At 42.0% G+C, this 26,583-nt stretch overlaps 1 protein-coding gene across 6 annotated transcripts in view; it reads left to right on the top strand.

Moving 5' to 3' along the window:
* The window catches only part of PPP2R2C (protein phosphatase 2 regulatory subunit Bgamma), a 292,251-nt gene that overhangs the window by 183,934 nt on the left and 81,734 nt on the right, over positions 1 to 26,583 (top strand). For all 6 annotated transcript variants that reach the window (XM_037898107.2, XM_043544684.1, XM_037898109.2 and 3 more), the window contains 4 exons: positions 15,320 to 15,417; positions 18,982 to 19,147; positions 24,142 to 24,254; positions 24,887 to 25,064. In XM_037898107.2, coding sequence (XP_037754035.2) covers positions 15,320 to 15,417; positions 18,982 to 19,147; positions 24,142 to 24,254; positions 24,887 to 25,064 — 555 coding nt within the window. The remainder of the gene's footprint in view (positions 1 to 15,319; positions 15,418 to 18,981; positions 19,148 to 24,141; positions 24,255 to 24,886; positions 25,065 to 26,583) is intronic.

Below are 26,583 nucleotides of genomic sequence, written 5' to 3'. Positions count from 1 at the left end.
TAAGTACAAACCATTTGCATGGGCTGTGTTTGCCCTTTTTCTGCATAGGGTCTGTCATGTTATTAATGTGCCCTGTTCATTGGGGGTCCCAAATCAGCAAAACATTCGAACATGAGCTTGAACTGAAATTAATGAGGCTTAAACATATGCTTAATGTAAAGCACATGCTTAAATGCTTTGCTGAATAGAGCTGGTTTGCTGAGCCATGGTCTGTACTGTTTGTCTTTCAGTGTTTGTATAATCGAGACTCAGTGTGTAGCCTTGCACAAATCACTTGACCTGTCAGTTCATTTCCCCCATGTGTAATATGGAAATAGTAACACAGGGTGTTGGGAAGATTAATACAGTATTGTGTGTATAAAAAAACCCAAAAAACCTTGACCATGAAAACTGGTTAGTGCTAAATATGATTGTTTTGTGTTACTTGTAAAAACAATGTGTCTGTCTGAAATGTTTACATGATTACTTCTCCTGCGCCCCTGGCTTGTAATTGCTCAGTTTAAAAACATTTTTTTTTAAGTTCAGAACTAGCTGACAGTCAAATACTGTTAATGTTTATGTTTCATACATAGGAAATATCCATTCTGAACATTTTTGTTTGGTATAGGATTTTAAATTTTAGATGACTTTTCAGTGCTCCTTGTATATATTTAAAACGAAAAAGTTCCCTTTAAGGTCCTAATAATCTTTTTCTTTTTATGTTTGAATTGCAATAGCCCTTTTCACAAAATTGATGCTTGCTGAACGCAGACTGTCACTGTATTTATTCTGTGAAGCTAAGAAGAAAACGATAAGACTAGTCTATTCTGAAAGACGGATTTTAATAGATTAAGTCCTTTCAGGTTTTGGCGTTTGTTTGCTCTGAAATGAGAGGGTACCTGCAAGGGCTCTCCATGATCCCATTCAGGCATTGTTCCCTAGCATTTTTTAACACATGGCAGCATCACTTTTAATCAGTCTGCTACTGGCTGCCAGGCTCTGTGGCTCCTCAGTGTGAAATTAATAGGGAGGGGTTGAAAGCTCACAGCACAGGCAGGGTTTATCCAATGAGCATCAGTTTATACCCTGTGCAGGAAGCCGTAAATACATGATGTGATGCCCATGGCAAGTTTTGCCTTCCTGCACCTTATGGTTACTTGGTAATGGGAAAGGACTGACAACGGTTTTGAAATTTCCATAGCATTTGAGCAGGGTATTTTAAGCCTGTTGTTGAAACCTGATCTTTCACAATTAAAGATGGTCTTTTGCCAACAAACACTGAGAAATAAATGTCCAGCTGTATATTTCATACATCAGCAAGGAATAATTTGCATAGCATATGTTGTACAATATTTATTATACAGAACTTTTTGTGTGTGTTCAGTACCGATATTTCTGTTGATAGTTTCAGACTAAAATATTTATGAAACTTGGAGATTGTATTTCTGGTCTTAAAGATTAAATATCTAGAATAACCATCAAGTAATATTATTGAACAGTTTAAAATCACCTGAGATGAAGGGCTTTCTAGCAAATCAGCTAATCCATTTCCATCAATGATAATGAAGTAGTTCAGGAGTTCTCAAACTTAATTCCACCGTGACTCCCTTCTGACAACAAAAATTACTGTACAACCCCAGGAGGGGGGACCGAAGCCTGAACCCATGCTGGGCAGGGGGTGGGGGGACAAAACCAAAGGGCTTCAGCCCCAGGTAGGGGACCTATAACCTGATCCCGACACCCAGGGCTGACGCCCACGGGTTTTGGCTTCAGTCTTGGGTGGGGGGCTCCAGCCCTAGGCCCCAGCAAGTATAACACCAGCCCTGGTGACCCCCATCAAAATGGGGTCACAGCCCACTTTAGGGTCCTGACCCACAGTTTGAGAACTGCTGAAATAGTTAATGAAAAAGGTAAAGGAAAAGGGAATGTAGCATATTCTTTACCAATTCAGATAGTATTTTATACACAAAGGTCAGAGCTTCATAGGATCAAGTAATAAAGAGATACTGGGTTCAGTAGGACCAATAGTTAAGAGTCATCCATGCAAGGATCTCAAGGTGCTTTAAAAATTAACAAATTAAGCCTTAAAAAACCCTACTGAGCTAAGGAAACTGTTTTATAGGCGAGGAAAGTGAGGCACTTATGGAAAAAATTTTAAGACGTGGCCACTAATTTTGGGGTCTGAACTTTTGGGTATTCAACTTGAAACAATAGTGGCCTGAACCTGCACTGTTAAAGTTAGTTGAAGCTTTTCCATTAACTTCAATGGGCACAGGATCAAGCCCCTACAGTTTCATTTTTAGAGGTTTGGGATCCCCACAACTCTCAGTATTACAGACACTGGTTAGTTGCTCAGCACTTCTGAAATCAGGCCATTCGTGTTTTAAACTGGACATGAAAATCAGTGCAACTTTAAAAAATGTAGACCGTATCAACTTGTTTTCACATTGGAAGCCTTTCCCAGTGCTCAGAATAGAATCCAGATCTCCTGATTTGTAGGCCTGTGCGTTAGCTGAAAGACCATCTTTCCCCCATTGACTTTGCTCCAAGACTTGTTCTAGTTGCTTAATTCTATCTGTCAAATAGTCCCTACATTATGGTTAGTTTGTAGATTTTAAATTTATTAAATGTTGTAAATATTCTTTAAAAAATCACAACGCAAAGAGATACTTATAGTTACGTTATGGGTTTTGCACAGTAAATCAGGTAGGGACAATTTATTTTAAAAAAACTAATAATTGTGGCCACTAATGACAGCCTTTAACCCCCTGTTTAGGATAGGATCCCTATTTGGGTGAGCACATGAGCATTTGTTTAAGTGTTGTCTGGTATAGACCTGGGATTAAGCACACGCTGAAGTGTTTTCCTGTACTGGCCTTGGACACTTAATGACATGTTTGTGCAGCCAGGAGCAGGGTTGACTAGAATGAGCAGCACCCAGCATCATACACTAGTCCAAGCTGTGTCATGGGTTGAAACCTTATAGTGTTCCTTGCTCTGGGCAAGCTCAGCAGCTCTTCTCCCAGCTCCCTGCTAATCAAGTGGGAGCTGGCATTGCTCCTGCTGAGCAGCTGCGAAGTGCATAGCGCAACCAAAGCCCCAGTCGGGATGTATGCAGTGTAGCTGCAGCTGTGTTGATCCAATAACAGATATTACCTCACCCACCTTATTTCCCCAGGTAGGATTGTCGGGGGAAGAAACCCTGAGCAGTGCTGATGGACAGAGCTTACTTTTCCAGAGTGCTGTTCAGCATTTAAGGCCAAGTAGACCAGATTTCACCTCAGGAGTTTGTTACATTTAGGTAACAAAGAACCATTTAGACTCAGAAACCACCTTGTCCTTGGATGAGAAAAAACGTGCTGGATGGGACTGAATTAGACTGTTTAGATTTTGCCATGAATATATTTGCTCATGCTAGCAATGGAGCCAGTCACAATATTAATTAGGAACACAACCCCATCAAAGGGAGTGGATGCACTGACTCTTATCTAATGTGGATTCCATCCTCTTGTTGGTTGATGAGCCTGTTTCACCAATCCCTGAAACACTTAGGGTCATAGAATGCTACTGGTATTTGTATGGCAGTAGCAACCAGAGGCCCCAACTGAGATTGGGCCCTGTTGTGTTATGCACTGTACAAACACAATGAAAGACAGTCTCTGCCCCAAAGAGCTTACACTCCTAAAGCACAAGACTGACAGACGTTTGGAGGGAAAACAGAGGCATGAGAGGTGAAGCGACTTCCTCAGTGGTGAGGTGTGAACACAGTCCAGATCTCCTGGGTCCCATGTACTCCCTGTCGATGAGAGTACACAGCCACAACAGTTTCAAGGGGGGAAATTCTGCCATTGTTAAAGAATGACCCTTCAGTTAATTAAAAAAATGAAGATTCACTTCAGCTTCAAACATTTGGTTTTTAAAATAATCTTTTCTAGAGTTTCTCAGAAACTTTTGAACTTTTAGTGAAAAACAGAAAAAAATAACAACATTTTCTTTTTGCAAAAAATAACCAATTTATCTGAGCATACGCTTTCGTGAGCTACAGCTCACTTCATCGGATGCATACTGTGGAAAGTACAGAAGATCTTTTTATACACACAAAGCATGAAAAAATGGGTGTTTACCACTACAAAAGGTTTTCTCTCCCCCCCCCCCACTCTCCTGCTGGTAATAGCTTATCTAAAGTGATCACTCTCCTTACAATGTGTATGATAATCAAGGTTTCAGAGTAACAGCCATGTTAGTCTGTATTCGCAAAAAGAAAAGGAGTACTTGTGGCACCTTAGAGACTAACCAATTTATTTGAGCATAAGCTTTCGTAAGCTACAGCTCACTTCATCGGATGCATCCGATGAAGTGAGCTGTAGCTCACGAAAGCTTATGCTCAAATAAATTGGTTAGTCTCTAAGGTGCCACAAGTACTCTTTTTCTTTTTATGATAATCAAGTTGGGCTATTTCCAGCACAAATCCAGGTTTTCTCCCCCCCCCAACCCACTCTCCTGTTGGTAATAGCTTATCTAAAGTGATCACTCTCCTTACAATGTGTATGATAATCAAGGTGGGCCATTTCCAGCACAAATCCAGGGTTTAACAAGAACATCGGGGGCGGGGGTAGGAAAAAACAAGGAGAAATAGGTTACCTTGCATAATGACTTAGCCACTCGCAGTCTCTATTCAAGCCTAAGTTAATTGTATCCAATTTGCAAATGAATTCCAATTCAACAGTCTCTCGCTGGAGTCTGGTTTTGAAGTTTTTCTGTTGTAATATCACAACTTTCATGTCTGTAATCGCGTGACCAGAGAGATTGAAGTGTTCTCCGACTGGTTTATGAATGTTATAATTCTTGACGTCTGATTTGTGTCCATTTATTCTTTTACATAGAGACTGTCCAGTTTGACCAATGTACATGGCAGAGGGGCATTGCTGGCACATGATGGCATATATCACATTGGTGGATGTGCAGGTGAACGAGCCTCTGATAGTGTGGCTGATGTTATTAGGCCCTATGATGGTGTCCCCTGAATAGATATGTGGGCAAAGTTGGCAACAGGCTTTGTTGCAAGGATAGGTTCCTGGGTTAGTGGTTCTGTTGTGTGGTATGTGGTTGCTGGTGAGTATTTGCTTCAGGTTGGGGGGCTGTCTGTAGGCAAGGACTGGCCTGTCTCCCAGGTTGTGTCATGATCTTATTAGGTCTCACAAGCCAAGTTTACACCAGGTCAATACTTGGATCAAAGACATCCTAGGAGCTCCTTGCTGCTACAGAAAATGAAGTTGGTGATTCAGTAGATGACACTCTTGCCCTCTGAGTCAGCACTGAATCAATACCTTAGTATATTGTTAGGGACAGTGTAATACTGAAAGTGCTGTCTTTTGGATGAGGCATGAGTCAGAGGTATCCTGACTTGTTCTGATAAATACAGATCCCACAGCATTTTTGGTAATAATAGTGATATTAATTCTAGTATTCTGGCCCACTCCAAATCCAGTAATTGACCATCCAGATTTCCCCTGCAATTTCAACTGGATATAATATTTATTTCCATTCTCTTCCCTAAACTGTTGCATGATATTGGGGTTTGCTCTTTAAAAAGCTGCCACGTTTCATCCAAGAGGTTGCATTTTCAGAGTGGGTGAAGTGATTCTAAAATGTCCCTTACTTGCCTTGTGTTCTAAGGAACAGTTAAAATTTGAAAATGTTTCAGTGTTACCATAGAGATGGAAAATATCCTGAGGTTTTTAGTCAAAGTTATGGGGAGTTTGTCTGACAAAGGTAAGAGCTGAATAAAAATGAGTAAGGCCATTAGGATTTGGACCACAGAATGGATGACATGGGGACAGTAATATTCATCTAAGGTATAATAATCAAAATGTTATGGAGGTACATGATGTGTAGATTAATATTGTGTATAAACTACGTATTTTGATCTGTGTCTTTTCTGTATTACTTAAATCAAGAAACCTGAAAAGGTGTGAAACCAAACCAGCCCTAGAGAGAGACACTGGACAGTAAATTATGAATGTGGATAAAAGGCCAATGTGATTTTGATCTGCATGTGCAGAGAGGCCATCACAGAATACTGAGGTTATAGTCACTCCAACGACAGATCTCGTGAGACTGCTCCTGGAACACTGCAATTATTTCTGCTTACATGAATATTGGAAAGGTTCTAACAAACCTGAGGGAGCACAGAGAAGAGCAATGCAATGAGAGATCTGTCTGGCATTGATTTAAAAAAAACACCGAAAGAACTGGAGTACTTGTGGCAAATTTGTTAGTCTCTAAGCTGCCACAAGTACTCCTTTTTTTTTTGCGAATACAGACTAACACGGCTGCTACTCTGAAACCATTGAAAGAACTGAATATGTATAGCTAAGCAGCAGCTGTGGGGTAATGGCAGAATGGACTACAAGTTTTGAAACGATGTAAACACCAAAGTTGGAGAGAGATTAGTTAGAGAGGTGCAAAACGGCATATGTAACTAGCAGTATTGGGATGAATTTAAGAAAGGGATACTTTAGGCTGGATCAGGAAAAACTTCTGACAGGGATTAGGCTGCAGCATAGTCTCCCAAGGAGTCCCCATTCACTTGATCATTCAATATTAGACAGAAGAAAGCACTAGATAATATCCAGTATTGAATGAAACAATCCTGCCAAATTTGGCAAGGCGTGGAGTAGATGACCAAATATGGCTCTTCATCTCTAGTTTCGATTATTCTGTGCAGATTTAATTTAAAAACAACAGTATTTTGAGCCAAAATACCGTTGTTTTTTAATCAAGTGAAGATATTCAGCTCTGCCACTTCAAAATATTTCTTCATGTGCCATTTCATATATATTTTACAAAGCTGAGCTGCGGTTTACAGTCTGGTCAGAAGCATTTGCCCATTGGCTATTGAGGCCACAGTCACTGTTCACTACTTCGTGAATTCTCTCTGTGTCTGATCCTGGTATGTTAGGGGAAAGCTTGGCACTGCCAGGTGTGTTATGAAAGATATGTATTTGAAGAAGGATGCAGGGTGGCCGCTGAACCATCTATTTTATGAAGCCCACTGTACATGTAGGGTTACCTCCTGGCTGGGATTTGACCAGCCTGGCCGGCTTTTTTATGGATTTGCCAGTTTCCAGAAAAATAATTTAATCTGCCGGATTTTTTTTATATGGATCTAAAAATTTGCATTAGTATCACAATACACTGGCGTATCTAATGTTAAACGTTTCTGTGTCTAGCTAACGATGCTGCAGTGTTTCTACTTCCACAGTTTAAGTAAAAATAGATCAAAACTGTTGAAAATACAGCAGCTGTCTGCCCACCAACATGCAAGCGCACCGCATGTGTGTGTGAGAGGGTTTGAGTCATGTGAGAGTGAGGAGATTTGTAATGTTCTCAATCTTATCTGTATGTGTTATCTCTCTAGATACTATAAGTGGCTATTGTGGGGGGGGTGCTTTGGAGTTGCTTTGTGGTTGGAGGTTGAGGATGTGTCAGGTTTGCCTGGTGGGTGGGCTGGATGCTGGGGATTTTTGCATTTCAAAGGTGGTACCCCATGTACATGTGAGTGAATCAACTCTTCCAACATGGAACATTTACATATTCTGAAGGGGGAATGTGGCAGTTAACCACACTGTGCACTGCAATAATAGTTCTCCAGTGTAAGAGTCCACATAGGATGTTACTGCAGTGTCTGGAGTTCCCAAAGCACAGATGGATGTGCAGGGGAAATGTTCCAAGAGGAATTATCTGGAAGTGTATAAAAGGCTTTTCTAATTGATCCTACTCCCTCCCTTGGAAAGAGCCAAGCTGGCTAATCTTCATGAAAGCAGCATGACTAATGTTTACCTGCTGGACAGATATATTGCATAGGGTTTTTTTTTGTGTGTGTGGCGATTGTCTTCATCTCTTACTTACTGGATCAATAAAGGTAATTTTCTAATGCAAGGCAAATTTTTTACTAACGTGCTCCATAGAATACAATGAAGATGTATTTGCTCTGCTCTTTACCAGAACATCTTAATTGTCTTAAATATATTTAGAATTTCTAGTTCAGAATTACCATCTTAGTATTACTAGGGGGAAAGGCATTAACCAAAGCACCTGCGAGATTCAGAGGCCCCGTCTTTGCTACGGGCTCTACAGCGGCATAGTTATGGCAAGGTAGCTACGCTGATGTAAGTAACCCCACAGTGTAGACACCAACTGTAGCGATCAGAGGGCTTTTTTCTGTCACTGTAAGAACTCCACTACCCCAAGCAAAGTTGCTAGGTCAAAGGAAGCATTTTCTATTGACCTAGCTGCATCTACAGTGGGGGTTAGGTCAGCATAGCTATGGCACTCGAGGAGGTGGATTTTTACACTCCTCACTATGTCAGCCAAAGTTTTAAGTGTAGATCAGGCCTGAGTTTTACCTCCAAATGCCATCATTAGCGATGGTACTTCATGGACACTCGTTGCTAATCTTTTTTAAACTGCTACAGTTTTAAAGCTTTGCTCCAGAAATTGACACCTAACCTATGCACAATATTATAATCATACCAACATGTCATTGTCTCCTGATCCAATTTTTATTGACGTTAGCAGAAAGACTTCCCATTGATTTCAGCAGGCATTGGCTTAGGCCCTGTGCATATTATAGTGTGTTATTGTGAGACTCTCTGTATCATGCAAACGATTCAAGGAAACACTCTGTAAATGAGCCATTAGCAAGTACACTTAACTGTGTGGTTGAATCTTCCTGCCATTAATCTGTTTTAATTCAGTCCTTTCTCAGGACCAGTGCCCAGAATGAGTTACTCAGTTGTTACTCAGTTGTTACTCACGGCATCAGTAATTGGCCCATCCTAAAAAAGCCACCTTGTTTTTATTTTTTGTCCATCTCTTTCTCTCTCTCCCCCAAAGTGTGGTTTGATTGTCATGTTTTACTCAGCGCACTTAAGCCAGGGGTCCCCATCTTGAAACTGCTCCACTCTTAATTTCAATGACAGTTCTGCCCGTGTGGTGGGGCTAGGACAGGGTCCCACGTGGATATAGCACCTTACCAGGAAAAGGCTGCTGCTGTTAAAGTCAGTAGGAATTTCACAGGATCAGGAGAAAAGAATTCATAAATATTTCTTTACAAAAGAGGATATTAGACACCAAAAGAGCTGGTCAGAAAACTTCCACACACAAAAACTGACAAGCAAGTAAAAAGTAAATCCTCCACCAGGAATAAAAATTTGCCCCCAAACCTCCCACCCCACTGCTTGGGCAGTGAAACTTCTCTCCCTATGCTGCAGTGAGACTCATGCTTTTAGGACAGTTACTAACAAAGGGCCTGATCCGAAGCCCACTGAAGTCCACATAAAAGTCAAATGCCATTGGCTTTCATGGGCTTTGGATTGGGCGCAAATACGGTAGGTCCGTTGCTCTGTTATATTAAAGTTCAGATCAGCATGCAAAATTCAAGGATCAGGTAAACACAACATTTACATTCCCACATCATCTTTTATAATTTGCATCAACATTTTTATTAGCTGGGGCAAAAACCAGAGTTTGTCATCCTGGATGCAGAGGAAATGCTGTGTGTCCCAATATATGCTCATGCAGTGTGGAAAGTGGTCAGACAAAAGTGTGTGTGTGGTTGTGGGCAGCGGCGTATTAACGCCTAGGCCGACAAATTTGCAGGGATGGCAAACTTATAATAGGTTTCAGAGTAGCAGCTGTGTTAGTCTGTATTCGCAAAAAGAAAAGGAGGACTTGTGGCGCCTTAGAGACTAACCAATTTATTTGAGCATAAGCTTTCGTGAGCTACAGTGAGTGGCACTGATTGCATCCGATGAAGTGAGCTGTAGCTCATGAAAGCTTATGCTCAAATAAATTGGTTAGTCTCTAAGGTGCCACAAGTCCTCCTTTTCTTTTTGCAAAACTTATAATAGCAGCCAGAGGCTGCTTCCCCCAGTGCCAGTTCGCACCCTCCGCCGCTGGTTGTGGGGAGGGTTTATCATTGTCTGCAGAAATGAAAGTGACATCACATTTGCCTATCCCTAGCCCTTATCAATTCTACCCCCTTCTCTGTTCTGTCCTCCCAATCCCCCCCATAAATTAATTGTGACCCCGCCCTCTCAGCCTCACCTCTGTTCCTTCTGCCCATCCTCTCCCAGGCCTGTGGGGGAGGCTGTAACAGGGTCCCCTCCCACCTTACAGACTGGGCGGAGTAACTCCAGGGATTCTTCATTCCTCCTCCCCTCTTCCCAAGGAGTTGCTGGAGGGGGAGAGAAGCAAAGGAGTTGACATGTTGCTCACAGAAGAGGGTGAGGAGGAGGAAGTGGAGCCGCTCTGATCTCCTGGGCTCTTGTTGCTCTCCGTCCTCTCTCATGAGAACAGATTTGGCTCCTGAGGTGTGGAGGGGGAGAGCTCTGCCTGCTTCCTGGAGCAGACTCGATGGCTGCTATGGCCCAGGAGGTAAGCGAATGCACTCTCAGTGACCTGGCTTGAATCATAGAAGATTAGGGTTGGAAGAGACCTCAGGAGGTCATCTAGTCCAATCCCCTGTTCAGAGCAGGATCAACACCAACTAAATCATCCCACCCAGGGCTTTGTCAAGCTGGGCCTTAAAAACCTCTAGGATGGAGATTCCACTACCTCCTAGGTAACCCATTCCAGTGCTTCACCACCCTCCTAGTGAAATAGTTTTTCCTAATATCCAACCTAGACCTCCCCCACTTCAACTTGAGACCATTGCTGCTACTTCTGTCATTTGCCACAACTGAAAACAGCCTAGCTCCATCCTCTTTGGAACTCCCCCCTTCAGGTAGTTGAAGGCTGCTGTCAAATCCCCTCTCACTCTTCTCTTCTGTAGACTAAATAAGCCCAGTTCCCTCAGCCTCTTCTCATAAGCCATGTGCTCCAGCCCCCTAATCATTTTTGTTGTCCTCCGCTGGACTCTCTCCAATTTGTCCACATCCTTTCTGTAGTGGGGAGCCCAGAATTTGACACAATACTCCAGATATGGCCTCACCAGTGCTGAATAGAAGGGAATAATCACTTCCCTTGATCTGCTGGCAGTGCTCCTACTAATGCAGCCCAATATGCCATTAGCCTTCTTGGCAACAAGGGCACACTGTGGACTCATAAGGGCACATTGTTGACTCATGTACAACTTGAGTTGTACAGATTTTATTTCCTGGGTCTACAACCTATTGCAGCCTGGCGCACTTTCAGCACTGTGCAGAGGACATAAGGCGTCCAACAGAAGCAGTGGATTCTGCTGAGCCCTTTCATTTCCCAGACAGATTCTTACATTGAAAATGTTCCAGCATTGGCAGCATTTTGCCCATAGTTTTAGGAAGCACATTAGACACACTTAGAGTTCTCTACTTCTTGGCCTAAGGATATTTTTCCTACACAGATGCCCATATTAACGGAATACAATTAATTCCCTGCCCTTTTGACTCCTCCCAGGATTAGTGAGTAGCCACTAATTTTATACAACTGAAGATAAGTGACACACTTGTGGTCCCATCCTGAAGTCTATGAAATACTGACACATACATACATACATCCAGTCAAGTGGAAAGATCATATTAGAGCCTATCATATATCCTGTTTTCAAAAATCCTATATTTAAGTGTTTATTTTTAAATAAACTTTCTGTTTCTCAGTAATAGGACAAGGTTTTCTTTTCACATTAGTAATGGTATACCTCCCCTGACCTTCCCCCAGCTTCTGATAGCTCACAGGGAAAGCTACTGGCAGTAGAGGCTTTCTGAAATTCGGGGCTGGATTAGTAAAAGAATAATGGGAACAGATGTTTTTAATTCGTAAAGTGCATCAAATAAATGTAACTTCTACTTCTCATTTAGATACTTTTGAATTTTAGTGAATACCTTTAAGGTCAGATTTTCAAAAGAGCTGGTTACATATCCTAGTTACAGAGTAGCAAACGTGTTAGTCTGTATCTGCAAAAAGAACAGGAGTACTTGTGGCACCTTGGAGACCAACAAATTTATTTGAGCAAAAGCTTTTGTGGGCTACAGCCCACTTCATCGGATGCATGCAGTGGAAAATACAGTAGGACAATTTTATATACACAGAGAACATGAAACAATCGGTGTTACCATACACACTATAACGAGAACGATCAGTTAAGGTGAGCTATTACCAGCAGGAGAGAAAAAAAACTTTTTGTAATGATAATCAAGATGGGCCATTTCCAGCAGTTGACAAGAACGTGGAACAGTAGGGGGGAAAAATAAACATGGGGAAATAGTTTTACTTTGTGTAATGACACATCCATGGGGCCGGATGCGTTGCGTCCGAGAGTGCTAAAGGAGTTGGCGGATGTGATTGCAGAGCCATTGGCCATTATCTTTGAAAACTCATGGCAATCCAGGAAGGTCCCGGACGACTGGGAAAAGGCTAATGTAGTGCCCATCTTTAAAAAAGGGAAGACGGAGGATCCTGGGAACTACAGGCCAGTCAGCCTCACCTCAGTCCCTGGAAAAATCATGGAGCAGGTCCTCAAGGAATCAATTCTGAAGCACTTAGAGGAGAGGAAAGTGATCAGGAACAGTCAGCATGGATTCACCAAGGGCAAGTCATGCCTGACTAATCTAATTGCCTTCTATGACGAGATAACTGGCTCTGTGGATGAGGGGAAATCAGTGGATGTGTTGTTCCTTGACTTTAGCAAAGCTTTTGACACGGTCTCCCACAGTATTCTTGCCAGCAAGTTAAAGAAGTATGGGCTGGATGAATGGACTATAAGGTGGATAGAAAGCTGGCTAGATTGTCGGGCTCAACGGGTAGTGATCAATGGCTCCATGTCTAGTTGGCAGCCGGTATCAAGTGGAGTGCCCCAGGGGTCGGTCCTGGGGCCGGTTTTGTTCAATACCTTCATAAATGATGTGGAGGATGGTGTGGATTGCACCCTCAGCAAGTTTGCAGATGACACTAAACTGGGAGGAGTGGTAGATATGCTGGAGGGTAGGGATAGGATACAGAAGGCCCTAGACAAATTGGAGGATTGGGCCAAAAGAAATCTGATGAGGTTCAACAAGGACAAATGCAGAGTCCTGCACTTAGGACGGAAGAATCCAATGCACCGCTACAGACTAGGGACCGAATGGCTCGGCAGCAGTTCTGCAGAAAAGGACCTAGGGGTTACAGTGGATGAGAAGCTGGATATGAGTCAACAGTGTGCCCTTGTTGCCAAGAAGGCCAATGGCATTTTGGGATGTATAAGTAGGGGCATTACCAGCAGATCGAGGGACGTGATCGTTCCCCTCTATTCGACATTGGTGAGGCCTCATCTGGAGTACTGTGTCCAGTTTTGGGCCCCACACTACAAGAAGGATGTGGAAAAATTGGAAAGAGTCCAGTGGAGGGCAACAAAAATGATTAGGGGACTGGAACACATGACTTATGAGGAGAGGCTGAGGGAACTGGGGATGTTTAGTCTTCAGAAGAGAAGAATGAGGGGGGATTTGATAGCTGCTTTCAACTACCTGAAAGGGGGTTCCAAAGAGGATGGATCTAGACTATTCTCAGTGATAGCAGATGACAGGACAAGGAGTAATGGTCTCAAGTTGCAGTGGGGGAGATTTAGGTTCGATATTAGGAAAAACTGTTTCACTAGGAGGGTGGTGAAACACTGGAATGCGTTACCTAGGGAGGTGGTGGAATCTCCTTCCATAGAAGGTTTTAAGGTCAGGCTTGACAAAGCCCTGGCTGGGATGATTTAGTCGCGGATCGGTCCTGCTTTGAGCAGGGGGTTGGACTAGATGACCTCCTGAGGTCCCTTCCAACCCTGATATTCTATGATTCTGTGATCCACTCCCAGTCTTTATTCAAGCCTAAGTTAATGGAGTACAGTTTGCAAATTAATTCCAATTCAGCAGTCTCTCATTGGAGTCTGTTTTTGAAGTTTTTTTGTTGTTATATTGCAACTTTTAGGTCTGTTATCAAGTGACTAGAGAGATTGAAGTGTTCTCCGACTGGTTTTTGAATGTTATAATTCTTGACGTCTGATTTGTGTCCATTTATTTTTTTACATAGAGACTGTCCGGTTTGGCCAAAGTACATGGCAGAGGGGCATTGCTGGCACATGATGGCATATATCATATTGGTAGATGTGCAGGTGAACGAGCCTCTGATATTGTGGCTGATGTGATTAGGCCCTATGATGGTGTCCCCTGAATAGATATGTGGACACAGTTGGCAACAGGCTATGTTGCAAGGATAGGTTCCTGGGTTAGTGTTTTTGTTGTGTGGTGTGTGGTTGCTGGTGAGTATTTGCTTCAGGTTGGGGGGCTGTTTTGGGGGGCAGATTTTCAATAGGGCTCAGCTGTCACTAACTCCCACTGTTCTCAATGTGAGCTGATGGATGCTGAGCTGATTGAAAATCTGGCTATTCCTTTAGGTGCCTAAATGGGAGCTGTTGAGTGCTAAGCACTTCTTAAAAATCTGTCCCATATCACTGAGGGTTGATAATTATAGTAAACCGAAACGTGTATGTGGGTAATATCCTATATGTTTGACTATAACTTGGTATATAGGATGGATCCCTAATTTACCATCACACTAGGCATTTTAATTTAAATTATGCTAATAGTGAGGATTAACTGCAGATTATGATTCTAACATTTATTTTCATGCAAGTGAAATAATTTGTTCTTCCTGCCTTCTAGCTCTTTTTCTCCCCTTTTATTTCAGCTCTACAGTGTTTTGTAAAATAGGCTGGCCTGCAGTTTTGATGACATTCACATCACCTCAGAAAATTGTTCTTGGGGTTCTATATTTAAAAAAACAAACCAAAACGGCTGTTCTAAACATTTCTCATGATATGTTTTTATGGTGTTGAAATGATCTTCCAAAAACTCTGCCCTGGAACAGACCATGTTTTGTAATGCACAGCGTGCAAAGTACATAAGGAGACTCGGTGCTGAATTTGTGCCTCTGTGGAGGGACTAGGCACTTGCACTCCTTGCACATGAGGACAGGGGGATTCCAGTGCTTCCAGGAGTGCTAAAAGCCTCATAGAGGGTGAGGAATATAATTTGTGACACAGAGCTGAGTCTGTAGCAAGAGACTCTATGTGCTACCTCTGCATTGCTAGTGACATCGTGCTCTTCGTGGTGCATAACCCCTCTACTCTCAAAATGCAGGCAGTGCCTTAAATCATGATCTCGCCTCTAGAAGTCTACAGTTGTTTCAGTTGTCAGATTTTAATGGCAGGCTGACTTTTAAATGGGTAGCTTGCTATTGCATTCCTCTATATATCTTTTGAGTCCCTAATTTCCTGTATTTTTATGGAGCCTTTGACATTTCTAATGGCTTGCCTTTTCTCACTTTTTCCTTACAGCTGATATTATTTCTACAGTTGAGTTCAATCACACTGGAGAACTACTGGCTACTGGGGACAAGGGAGGTCGGGTTGTTATATTCCAAAGGGAACCTGAGGTATGTTTGTTACTGCTTCCCATCGTAATTGCTTGCTAAGCTTTTTTTTACACTGCTGAGTTCTAATAGATTTTTTGAATGCTATCAAGAATAACAAAAATGGAATGTTACTTATTTTGAGAAGGGTGGGAGGTAAGTGTCACTCCATGGAGCATTCTGTTAATTGCTCTATTGTGGAGATCACAGATCTTGGCTGAGAAAACGGGGTGAAATCCTTGCCCTGTTGAAGTCAAGGGCAAACCTCCATTGACTTCAGTGGGACCAGAATGTCATCACCCAAGGTGTTTTGCCATAGGGATTGTGTGACAAAGGGGCCTCAGAAAAGAGTCTCATTCAAAAGTATGTTATTCTTTCAGCCTGTAATATTTAGGTTCAATTAGGTGAATAAAGGAAGATAAGAGTCTTAATTCTGAATTTCCCTGCTATTCCTAGTTGCTATCCAAGGCCAACAATTGAAGCAGAGAAATTCTAAGTTAAGGAAAAGCTGTTTTTGTTTTTTGTCTCTTGTTTAGTCTGAAATTCAGTTAAGGTTCCATGAACAAGCTTAGCTCTGCATTTAGTAGCAACCACACCACACAGTCTATAACATCCCTCCTATGATATCTTTTGCTCTTCCTTTTCAAATTCTGTTCACCTTCCCTTGTATCATAACTATTGAATAAGTAGTGTCATACCCTGCCTGGTTTTATTCTGGAGAATGATGTACACTGTCATCTCAACCAGTATTTGGCCAGTGGAGGGGGTTAGCCAGAAGACTTGGTTATACATGAGTACTTCAGTCTCAGATGCACACTGAGGGGGAGAATTGCAGTCTGTGTACTCTGTAGAGACAGGATGGATTGGACAGATTTGTATTTGGTGGCTTTGCTTGGTGGCTTATTAGGTAGATAGTGAAAGTTGGCTGGTGAATCTTGGCGTGATTCTCACCTATTTACACCCACTTTACAGTCCCCTTACACTGCCAGAGAGTCTTCATGAGAATCAGACCTTCTATGTTGCGGATGGACTGTGAAGGTGTTGTGACTGTCCTGTAATGGGGACCTGCGAGGGGAGAGAATCATAGAATCATAGAATATCAGGGTTGGAAGGGACCCCAGAAGGTCATCTAGTCCAACCCCCTGCTCGAAGCAGGACCAATTCCCAGTTAAATCATCCCAGCCAGGGCTTTGTCAAGCCTGACCTTAAAAACCTCTAAGGAAGGAGATTCTACCACCTCCCTAGGTAACGCATTCCAGTGTTTCACCACCCTCTTAGTGAAAAAGTTTTTCCTAATATCCAATCTAAACCTCCCCCATTGCAACTTGAGACCATTACTCCTCGTTCTGTCATCTGCTACCGTTGAGAACAGTCTAGAGCCATCCTCTTTGGAACCCCCTTTCAGGTAGTTGAAAGCAGCTATCAAATCCCCCCTCATTCTTCTCTTCTGCAGACTAAACAATCCCAGCTCCCTCAGCCTTTCCTCATAAGTCATGTGCTCTAGACCCCTAATCATTTTTGTTGCCCTTCGCTGGACTCTCTCCAATTTATCCACATCCTTCTTGTAGTGTGGGGCCCAAAACTGGACACAGTACTCCAGATGAGGCCTCACCAGTGTCGAATAGAGGGGAACGATCACGTCCCTCGATCTGCTCGCTATGCCCCTACTTATACATCCCAAAATGCCATTGGCCTTCTTGGCAACAAGGGCATACTGCTGGCTCATATCCAGCTTCTCGTCCACTGTCACCCCTAGGTCCTTTTCCGCAGAACTGCTGCCTAGCCATTCGGTCCCTAGTCTGTAGCGGTGCATGGGATTCTTCCATCCTAAGTGCAGGACCCTGCACTTATCCTTATTGAACCTCATCAGATTTCTTTTGGCCCAATCCTCCAATTTGTTTAGGTCCTTCTGTATCCTATCCCTCCCCTCCAGCGTATCTACCACTCCTCCCAGTTTAGTATCATCCGCAAATTTGCTGAGAGTGCAATCCACACCATCCTCCAGATCATTTATGAAGATATTGAACAAAACCGGCCCCAGGACCGACCCCTGGGGCACTCCACTTGACACCGGCTGCCAACTACACATGGAGCCATTGATCACTGTCGTTGAGCCCGACAATCTAGCCAGCTTTCTACCCACCTTATAGTGCATTCATCCAGCCCATACTTCCTTAACTTGCTGACAAGAATACTGTGGGAGACCGTATCAAAAGCTTTGCTAAAGTCAAGAAACAATACATCCACTGCTTTCCCTTCATCCACAGAACCAGTGATCTCATCATAAAAGGCGATTAGATTAGTCAGGCATGACCTTCCCTTGGTGAATCCATGCTGACTGTTCCTGATCACTTTCCTCTCATGTAAGTGCTTCAGGATTGATTCTTTGAGGACCTGCTCCATGATTTTTCCAGGGACTGAGGTGAGGCTGACTGGCCTGTAGTTCCCAGGATCCTCCTTCTTCCCTTTTTTAAAGATTGGCACTACATTAGCCTTTTTCCAGTCATCCGGGACTTCCCCCGTTCGCCACGAGTTTTCAAAGATAATGGCCAAGGGCTCTGCAATCACAGCCGCCAATTCCTTCAGCACTCTCGGATGCAACTCGTCTGGCCCCATGGACTTGTGCACGTCCAGCTTTTCTAAATAGTCCCTAACCACCTCTATCTCCACAGAGGGCTGGCCATCTCTTCCCCATTTTGTGATGCCCAGCGCAGCAGTCTGGGAGCTGACCTTGTTAGTGAAAACAGAGGCAAAAAAAGCATTGAGTACATTAGCTTTTTCCACATCCTCTGTCACTAGGTTGCCTCCCTCATTCAGTAAGGGGCCCACACTTTCCTTGGCTTTCTTCTTGTTGCCAACATACCTGAAGAAACCCTTCTTGTTACTCTTGACATCTCTTGCTAGCTGCAGCTCCAGGTGCGATTTGGCCCTCCTGATATCTTTCCTACATGCCCGAGCAATATTTTTATACTCTTCCCTGGTCATATGTCCAACCTTCCACTTCTTGTAAGGACAGCTCTTTCTTTGGTTTGTACAGGAACGATGAGAAGTAAGGAGTGTACAGTAGGCTGATAAAAGGAGGATGGATTGGAGGAGGGTCTGTAGCTCCTCGCTGGAAGAATGTAGTTTGTACATTAGTATGGGGAAGTATGGATATTATCCTGGGGCATGTAGAAATGGAATGCAGATAAATTATGGGGTGTGGCTAAACATTTCCAGGAATGCAGGGAATGATCAGAGTTCAGGCTGCTTGTGAAAATTAAATTCTGAATTCCCAGATTGTCACATGCAATTTTTTAATAACCACAACATTTTACTAAGATTTTTACTGAAGTAATTCCTCTTTTGCATTCCTAATGATCTTAACAAAGTCTTTTGTCTGGGTATTGAACCTCATTTTAATGCCCATGAAAAACTATTGTATTTGTCACAGTAAAGCAATCTGTCAACAGCATGTTTTAAACTTAAAATATTTTCCAGGATTGTTATATTTATGATGGCTACTAGCTTTTACCTTAGTCAGCTCAGAAGCTGGAGATAAAATACTGACATCATCAGACACTTTTTTTTCCTCCATGTTCTTCACAGAGTAAAAATGAGCCTTACAATCAGGGGGAGTACAATGTTTACAGCACGTTCCAGAGCCATGAGCCTGAATTTGATTATTTGAAGAGTTTGGAGATAGAGGAAAAAATTAACAAAATCAAGTGGCTACCACAGCAGAATGCAGCCCACTCCCTTCTGTCAACCAATGGTAAGATAGAAGAACCAGTACAGGAAGTATCAACATTCTGCTCTGGCCCATTCCAACCCTGCTAGTCTCTCTTGCCCACTATTTCCCAATCTCATTTAAAATTAAATTTGCATTTCAATAGTTTCCAGTTTCAGAGTCTACTAAGAAAAATTGTTACATGTATTTTGATATTTACTATTTGTAAGTTTTATTCACGTTCACAGATGAGGATTCCTATCTGAGTGTTCATGAGGCATTTAGGGATGGAGAACCGTGAAATTTTTCAGTGACCAAACAGAAAAATCCTTTGTTCAGCTCCACTTAAGGAGCCATCTACTTTTGCTAGTAATATGTAGTTCTGTTTGGAAAAGCAACTATGCGAAAATGGGACCTTCGTACTCAATAACTATGCTATGTATGTGTATGCAGAACTATATCTGCTGATTTAAGTTAAAAAAAAAAGGGGGGGGGGTATGCTTTTTACTCCTGTTAGTCCTTCAGAACCAATTCAGCTGAGAGAAAGATGGATTACATTTCCTTCTAATGCATTATCAACAGAATTGTTTACTAAGTTCCAAACAGTTACACTTGGGTTTGCACAATAGAGACCTAGTCGTACTGATCCTTCTTTGCAAAATACTTAGAACTCTTCAGATGAAAAGTGGCATATAAGAACTAAGGGTTTTTAAAGGTGTCATTGTGGGAATAATCTGAAAGCATACAGTTGCACAAGGGTCACTGAGGAGATAATTTGACTTCCAAGCCCTTCATTACCATTGATGATGCATGACATGGGTAAAAGCCAGCTTGATTCTCAGATGCCAGGTTGAGTTGACAGCACTCTGATGTAAAAAATGTTTTACTTGTACAACTGAGCAAATTTAGAAATCACTGACAGATAATAAACATGTTTCAGAGTAACAGCCGTGTTAGTCTGTATTCGTAAAAAGAAAAGGAGTACTTGTGGCACCTTAGAGACTAACCAGTTTATTTGAGCATGAGCTTTTGTGAGCTACAGCTCACTTCATCGGATGCATAGGCTCACGAAAGCTCATGCTCAAATAAACTGGTTAGTCTCTAAGGTGCCATAATAAACATGGAATACCATAATGCCATCTTAGACAATTGCTTTTCAGAACAGAACTGCTCTTTAAGGCAAGGTCATTAATTCTAGTCAAGGTTTACAACAATAAAACAATATTCACAAATTAGAACATTAATGTCTAATAATTGATCAGTGGTTCTCAGTCTTCTTGCCTTGGGACTGGGTTTTTAATACATAAACCTTTCTTTTTGTACCCTGACATAATACACAATTCTTGGTATTATATTAATTATTAAGGGCCAATGGGAGCTGCATTGATGCATCCAAAAGCAGAATATACCGTAGAATCATAGAATATCAGGGTTGGAAGGGACCTCAGGAGGTCATCTAGTCCAACCCCCTGCTCAAAGCAGGACCAATCCCCAATTTTTGCCCCAGATCCCTAAATGGCTCCCTCAAGGATTGAACTCACAACCCTGGGTTTAGCAGGCCAATGCTCAAACCACTGAGCTATCCCCCCCCCATAGCAAGTGTGAAAAATTGGGACTTTTTTTTTTTTTTTTTGCAGGGAGATATAATTGTGTATATAAGACAAAGTCCCTAATATCGGGATGGTCCTGATTATATCAGGACATCTGGTCACCCTAAATGTGTCACATCTCTTTATGCATGTGGAATGGTTTTACTATCTCTTTTCCTTTTGGCAGCTGACATGAAACAGATCTTTAAAAACTAGCTACAGTAAGGGCTAAATTTATCATTCACAAAAGAAACATGTCATTTGAAAGTTCATTTCTGTACATCTCCCTAGTCTCAAATATCGTTCCTTATTCAAACAAGTTTAACAAAAGAATCCTATTTTAATATAGGCAGAAGTTGATTCTCCGTTTTGGAAAGCAAACCCTGTTACTTCCATTCTGAAGTATTTTTTTAGAAACCTCGGGAAATACTTGGGGCTCAGTCCTCAGTTCTACCGAGTTTAAACTTAGTACAAACTCTAAGTCACCTTCCTGCTTCCCTGATCGTGGGCTTGCTGGTGGGTTTTGAAATGAGCTGTCTCAGGGCTGCCCTAAGTTACCCTGGTTGCAGCCAGACACTCAGCCAGCCAAAGATTCGGCAAAATATTATGTGCTCTGCTCTGCCCCTTCCCAGCTCAGGCACAACCCTGACATGCCTCCTGTGAAGAGGAGAGTGGGGGGACTACAGGTGGCATAGTCCTGAATATGCGTGGTTTGGACACTCAAAGATACCTCTGTATTGGGGGAATCCTTCGCTGCCCCTTTAGGGCAGTTTCTCATTGCTTGGCACTGGCGTCACTGAGGACTGAGCCCATGGTATTTGTAGAGGATGGTTTAGTCGGTAGGGCAGCAGCCTAGAATTCAGGAGACCTGGCTTCAGTTCCCTACTCTGCCACTCCTGTGTGACTTTGACCATGTTATTCCCTACCTCACAGAAGAGTTGCGAAGATACATTTATGATTCTGAGGTGTTCGGGTACTTCAGAAGTGGGGGACATGTAAATACCTTAGATCAACAGCAATTGGTTATTGTTCAGACATTTTTTTCTGAATCCAGTACTTGGATGCAAAATTAAAATAAAGCAGATCTAGAAAATTATGTTTAGAATCTAAAGCATGGTCAGAAAAGTGAGTGTGTAAAAATAGCATCTAATTATGCAGCAGATCTTCTCCCACAGAGCAAATTCTACCCACAGATACAGATGTGTAGCTCCCACTGAATTAAATGGAAGACACACCCATGGATCTGAGGTCTGAATTTGGTCCCACATGTCTTCACATCACGTTTGCTTCTAACAGAAACCAATTTTCAGTACAGCAAACCCTGCAGGGGCTACACAGCTATGGGAGAGGGAGTTGGATTCTTTCCAGTTCACACATCACAGCAAAATCATCAGCTAAGTTCTGATTGCAGCATCTTTATTAATGGAGACAGAAGGACCCCACTGTGACTTTCAGTCCCAGTGTGGCCTAGCAGTGTTTGCAGTCAGCAAAATTGAAGTTTGACTTGTAAACTGAGCTAATTAGATATTATAATAACAAATCATTGTGTTTCATTGATCATTCTTTGCACTATGGGGGCCAATTTCTGACTGAGTTACATCAAATAGCTCAGAATTTGGCCTATACAAAGCCTTTCATCTGAGGATTTCAAATTGCTTTCCAGACACTAATTAATTTAAACTTCACAACACTCCTGAGACTGAATGAATATGGAACCTCACAATGCCATTTCTACAGTCCCTTTTCAAAGCATGTTGACTCTTTGAATATTTAAGGATATTGCGAGTCCAGAGGGCATACACATGGAGAAGACAATCAGCAAATACGATCTATTTAACCATTAAACAAGCAAGTTTTCCTGCAAAAATTGATGTGCTAATCAATAGAGGTCAAATCCTACCATGAAAGAGATGCATCTAATGTTGTTTCTTCTAATGGTGTGTATTGGCTTTAATAGTGAAAAGTGAAAGTTGGATTGATTGCATCATTACATTTTTAAAAAATTATGAATAGCATGGTAGTTAGATAGGAATTTTCATTGAACTGTACACACTTCATAAGAAATCTGACTACAAGCCACAAAGAAAACTAACTTGCCAAAAGGAAACACAAAGTGTTGCAATTGCAACATATATTTGATGTTAACTAGGTACAGCTGCTCAAATATAGGTTGATATAACTAAAGTCATAGACTGTAACTGTTCAATGTTAGGATTTTTGTTGCATGAGGGTTAATGGGTGAATCAAAACTTTTATGTAAGTTACATCATAGCTATAATGCAGTTCGTTTTCTTTTCTGGGAGAGGTAGGTTAATTGATTTTAAAGCAAAGTTAAACACACTACAGAAATGAAATGTGACCACTTTTTTTCCTATCAGATTGTATTCTTTTTAGGGACTGTGTGTAACAGTGGTGCAGTCTACATGAGTGGGCAATGCCCTTTAAAGTCTGTCTTGTTGTTGTTGATTTTGCCTCTTTTTAACACTGCCATACTCGTCCTGGCATGTTTTGTCACGCCAGCAGTACTCTTTGTAGGGGTGCAATGGATTTGGGCACTGCAACAGACACTATTACTATTAGATCACACACATTGGAAGCTCAGATCAGAGCCATGATCCCGCAGCTTCAAAAAAAAAGTACAGGCCTCTACCACTTGAACTGAAGGGATTGTTCCTCAGCTGACATAAGCGGTAGGTCCCATAGCCTATGTAGGAGCCAGCCACTAGAGAACAGCATAAGTCATGCACACCCAGCCAGTGCATTCAGAGGAAGGGTTTGAAATGGTTATCAACTCCCAGAACATTAGTGTCCTTTTTCCTCCCCACTCCTCTGCCTCATACCCATCCCAGTGTGATACCTCTCCTTTAGAATTTTCTCTCTGTATCTCCCTGCTGCTGTTCTTCTGTCCGTGCCCCCCTCTTGGAGAGGGGGAACTCCTAAATATAGCCTCTGTCCTTCCCTGGTCTTTTCTCTGCATGAGCCTGTGAGGTTAATAAGGTTAATAATAATAAGTTTCTGCCTATTCTTGCAGCAGGCCGTTCATCAGCTAGACAACCCATCCACCGAATACTCCTATGGCATTGCTTCTGAATATTCCAGCAAACTGGACCAAGCTGCACGGCTGTGTACCTTTCATGGGGGAGGGACATGGGTTCTCAAGTGTGTGCATTCCACAGTGAGCAGTTTAGGTTCACTCCCCCTATTAAGTGTGGAGCAGAGCTATGAGAGCAGTTTCTGCTCACTTTGTTAGCAGGCAAAAACAGGATGAGTCACTTGTAGATTCAGTAAACCTTTCATGAGTCAGCAGTTTTGCAGTTAGAAAAGTGGGTCTGAGTTGCGAAATTGAGTTTAGGTAAGTGCTCTGTTTTGGTAATGTTTCTTATCTTAAAGGTGAGTAACAGAGTTCAAAGTCTCCTGGCTAATAGCAACTCTGGTTTCTTTTTTTAAAAGATAAAACTATCAAATTATGGAAAGTTACTGAACGAGATAAGAGACCAGAGGGATACAACTTAAAAGATGAAGAAGGGAAACTTAAAGATCTGTCTACTGTAACATCACTACAGGTGAGCTACTGGGCTCTGTGAGAATTCTTTGTCCAATGTCCAGTTGATTCTCTCACTGATAAAGTATATGCTCTTGGGCCCTACTTCTGCAAAAGATTTAAGCACATGCATAACTTTACTCATGTGAGTAGTCCTATTTGCTGGATTGGAGCTTTAGGTCCTAAAGTATTGTCTTGAATCCCTGATTTCTCTCAGCAGTAAATATTTTATAGTGTAGTAACCTCCATGAAAAGCGTGTAAAAAAAATTACCATCAATTTATTCTAGCTAGTCAAATTGTAAACTCTTTGAGGCAGGGACCATCTTTGTTCTGTGTTTGTACAGGGCCTAGCACAGTGGGTTTCTGGTCCATGATTAGGCTGCTGGGTGCTATGATAATACAATAAAAAACGATAATAATATATGTAAGCAGGTCTATGCATATCTAGCATTTGTTTTCAAAGACTTAATTTATTATGGATCAGAAAAATTATAGCCTTTTTGTCACTTGACAGTTTTTGATGAGGCATAAAGCAGTGAAAGAAATACAGTAAATTATTAAAAATGGGGTTATATTTCATTCCCTGCACTATGCTGAGTTCTCAACATATACACAGAAATTACTTTAAAAATTAATATTTAATATTTTTGTAGGTGCCTGTATTGAAACCTATGGATTTGATGGTAGAAGTCACCCCCAGAAGAATCTTTGCTAATGGTCACACCTATCATGTCAACTCAATTTCTGTCAACAGCGACTGTGAGACATACATGTCAGCTGATGATCTCAGGATTAATCTCTGGCACCTAGCAATCACGGACCGGAGTTTCAGTATCCTTTATTATGATTGTTTGTTCCACTGTTATTCACACTCAGAGGGCTTTTTAAAAATCTATTTTAAAATGAAATGCATATTTTAACATTCATTTTTATTTTAAAAATGCATCCCCCATCACAGTCTCTGGGAGTATTTGTAACAGATAAATACATAATTTTACATTATTTTAGGCGGTAAAGTTGGTTACCAGTTCAAATCACCAGGGTATTTTGATAGATAATTACCAACCTCCAAGTTGATTAGTGTCTAGTTACTGACAGTCTGAATGATCACTCATCATCTGACTAGGCTACCTTATTCCCCCATCTCCCACAGACTTTTTATTCTGAGTTGCTCCTTAGTGCGTGAAAAGGGTTTTCAGAATTGACAGTCTTTACTTCTGCATGCTGACCCCTATGAGAAACACTGAATGAGAGATGGTCATACCAGGTCTCTCTGTGACATGCCTGGCCTGCCTGTGTCACAGACCCCTTCCTCCCAGTTTTCACCAGCAGCTGCATCTATCTGTAGTGCTGGCACAGTGCTGTGCATTATGGGGTATTCTAACCATCTGACAGGGCACCACCTGCAGTACAGCAGAGTGGGAAGGGGAAATCAGCCTGGAGGAAGATGATGTAGAGAGGAAAGGTTGACATTTTCCTGGAGAGGGAAATGTAGCCCAGACTAAAGTGTCTGTATTGTGTGGAGTGTAAAAGGACCATTAAGGGGAGGCACAAACTACTTTGAGGTCAGGACAGAATGCTGGGTCAGCCTGTCCTGCATTACTGCATTCTTATAATTAAGAACATAAGAAAGGCCATACTGGGCCAGACCAAAGGTCCATCCAGCCCATTATCCTGTCTACCGACAGTAACTGACAGTGGCCAATGCCAGGTGCCCCAGAGGGAGTGAACCTAACAGGTAATGATCAGTGATCTCTTTCCTGCCATCCATCTCCACCCTCTGACAAACAGAGGCTAGGGACACCATTCCTTACCCATCCTGGTTAATAGCCATTAATGGACTGAGCCTCCATGAATTTATCCAGTTCTCTTTTAAACCCTGTTATAGTCCTAGCCTTCAAAACCTCCTCAGCCAAGGAGTTCCCCAGGTTCACTGTGCGCTGTGTGAAGAAGAACTTCCTTTTATTTGTTTTAAACCTGCTGCCCATTAATTTAATCTGGTGAACTCTAGTTCTTATATTATGGGAACAAGTAAATAACTTTTCCTTATTCACTTTCTCCACACCACTCATGTTTTTATATACCTCTATCATATCCTCCCTTAGTGTCCTCTTTTCCAAGCTGAAAAGTCCTAGCCTCTTTAGTCTCTCCTCATGTGGGACCCATTCCAAACCCCTAATCATTTTATTTGCCCTTTTCAGAACCTTTTCTAATGCCAGTATATCTTTTTTGAGATGAGGGGACCACATCTGTACGCAGTATTCAAGATGTGGGCGTACCATGGATTTATATAACGGCAATAAGATATTCTCCGTCTTATTCTCTATCCCTTTTTTAATGATTCCTAACA

Source organism: Chelonia mydas, chromosome 4 (genome assembly GCF_015237465.2).
Source record: "Chelonia mydas isolate rCheMyd1 chromosome 4, rCheMyd1.pri.v2, whole genome shotgun sequence".
NCBI lineage: Eukaryota > Metazoa > Chordata > Testudines > Cheloniidae > Chelonia > Chelonia mydas.
The sequence above is the reverse complement of the archived record's forward strand: the minus strand, read 5'-3'. Positions and strand labels throughout refer to the sequence as shown.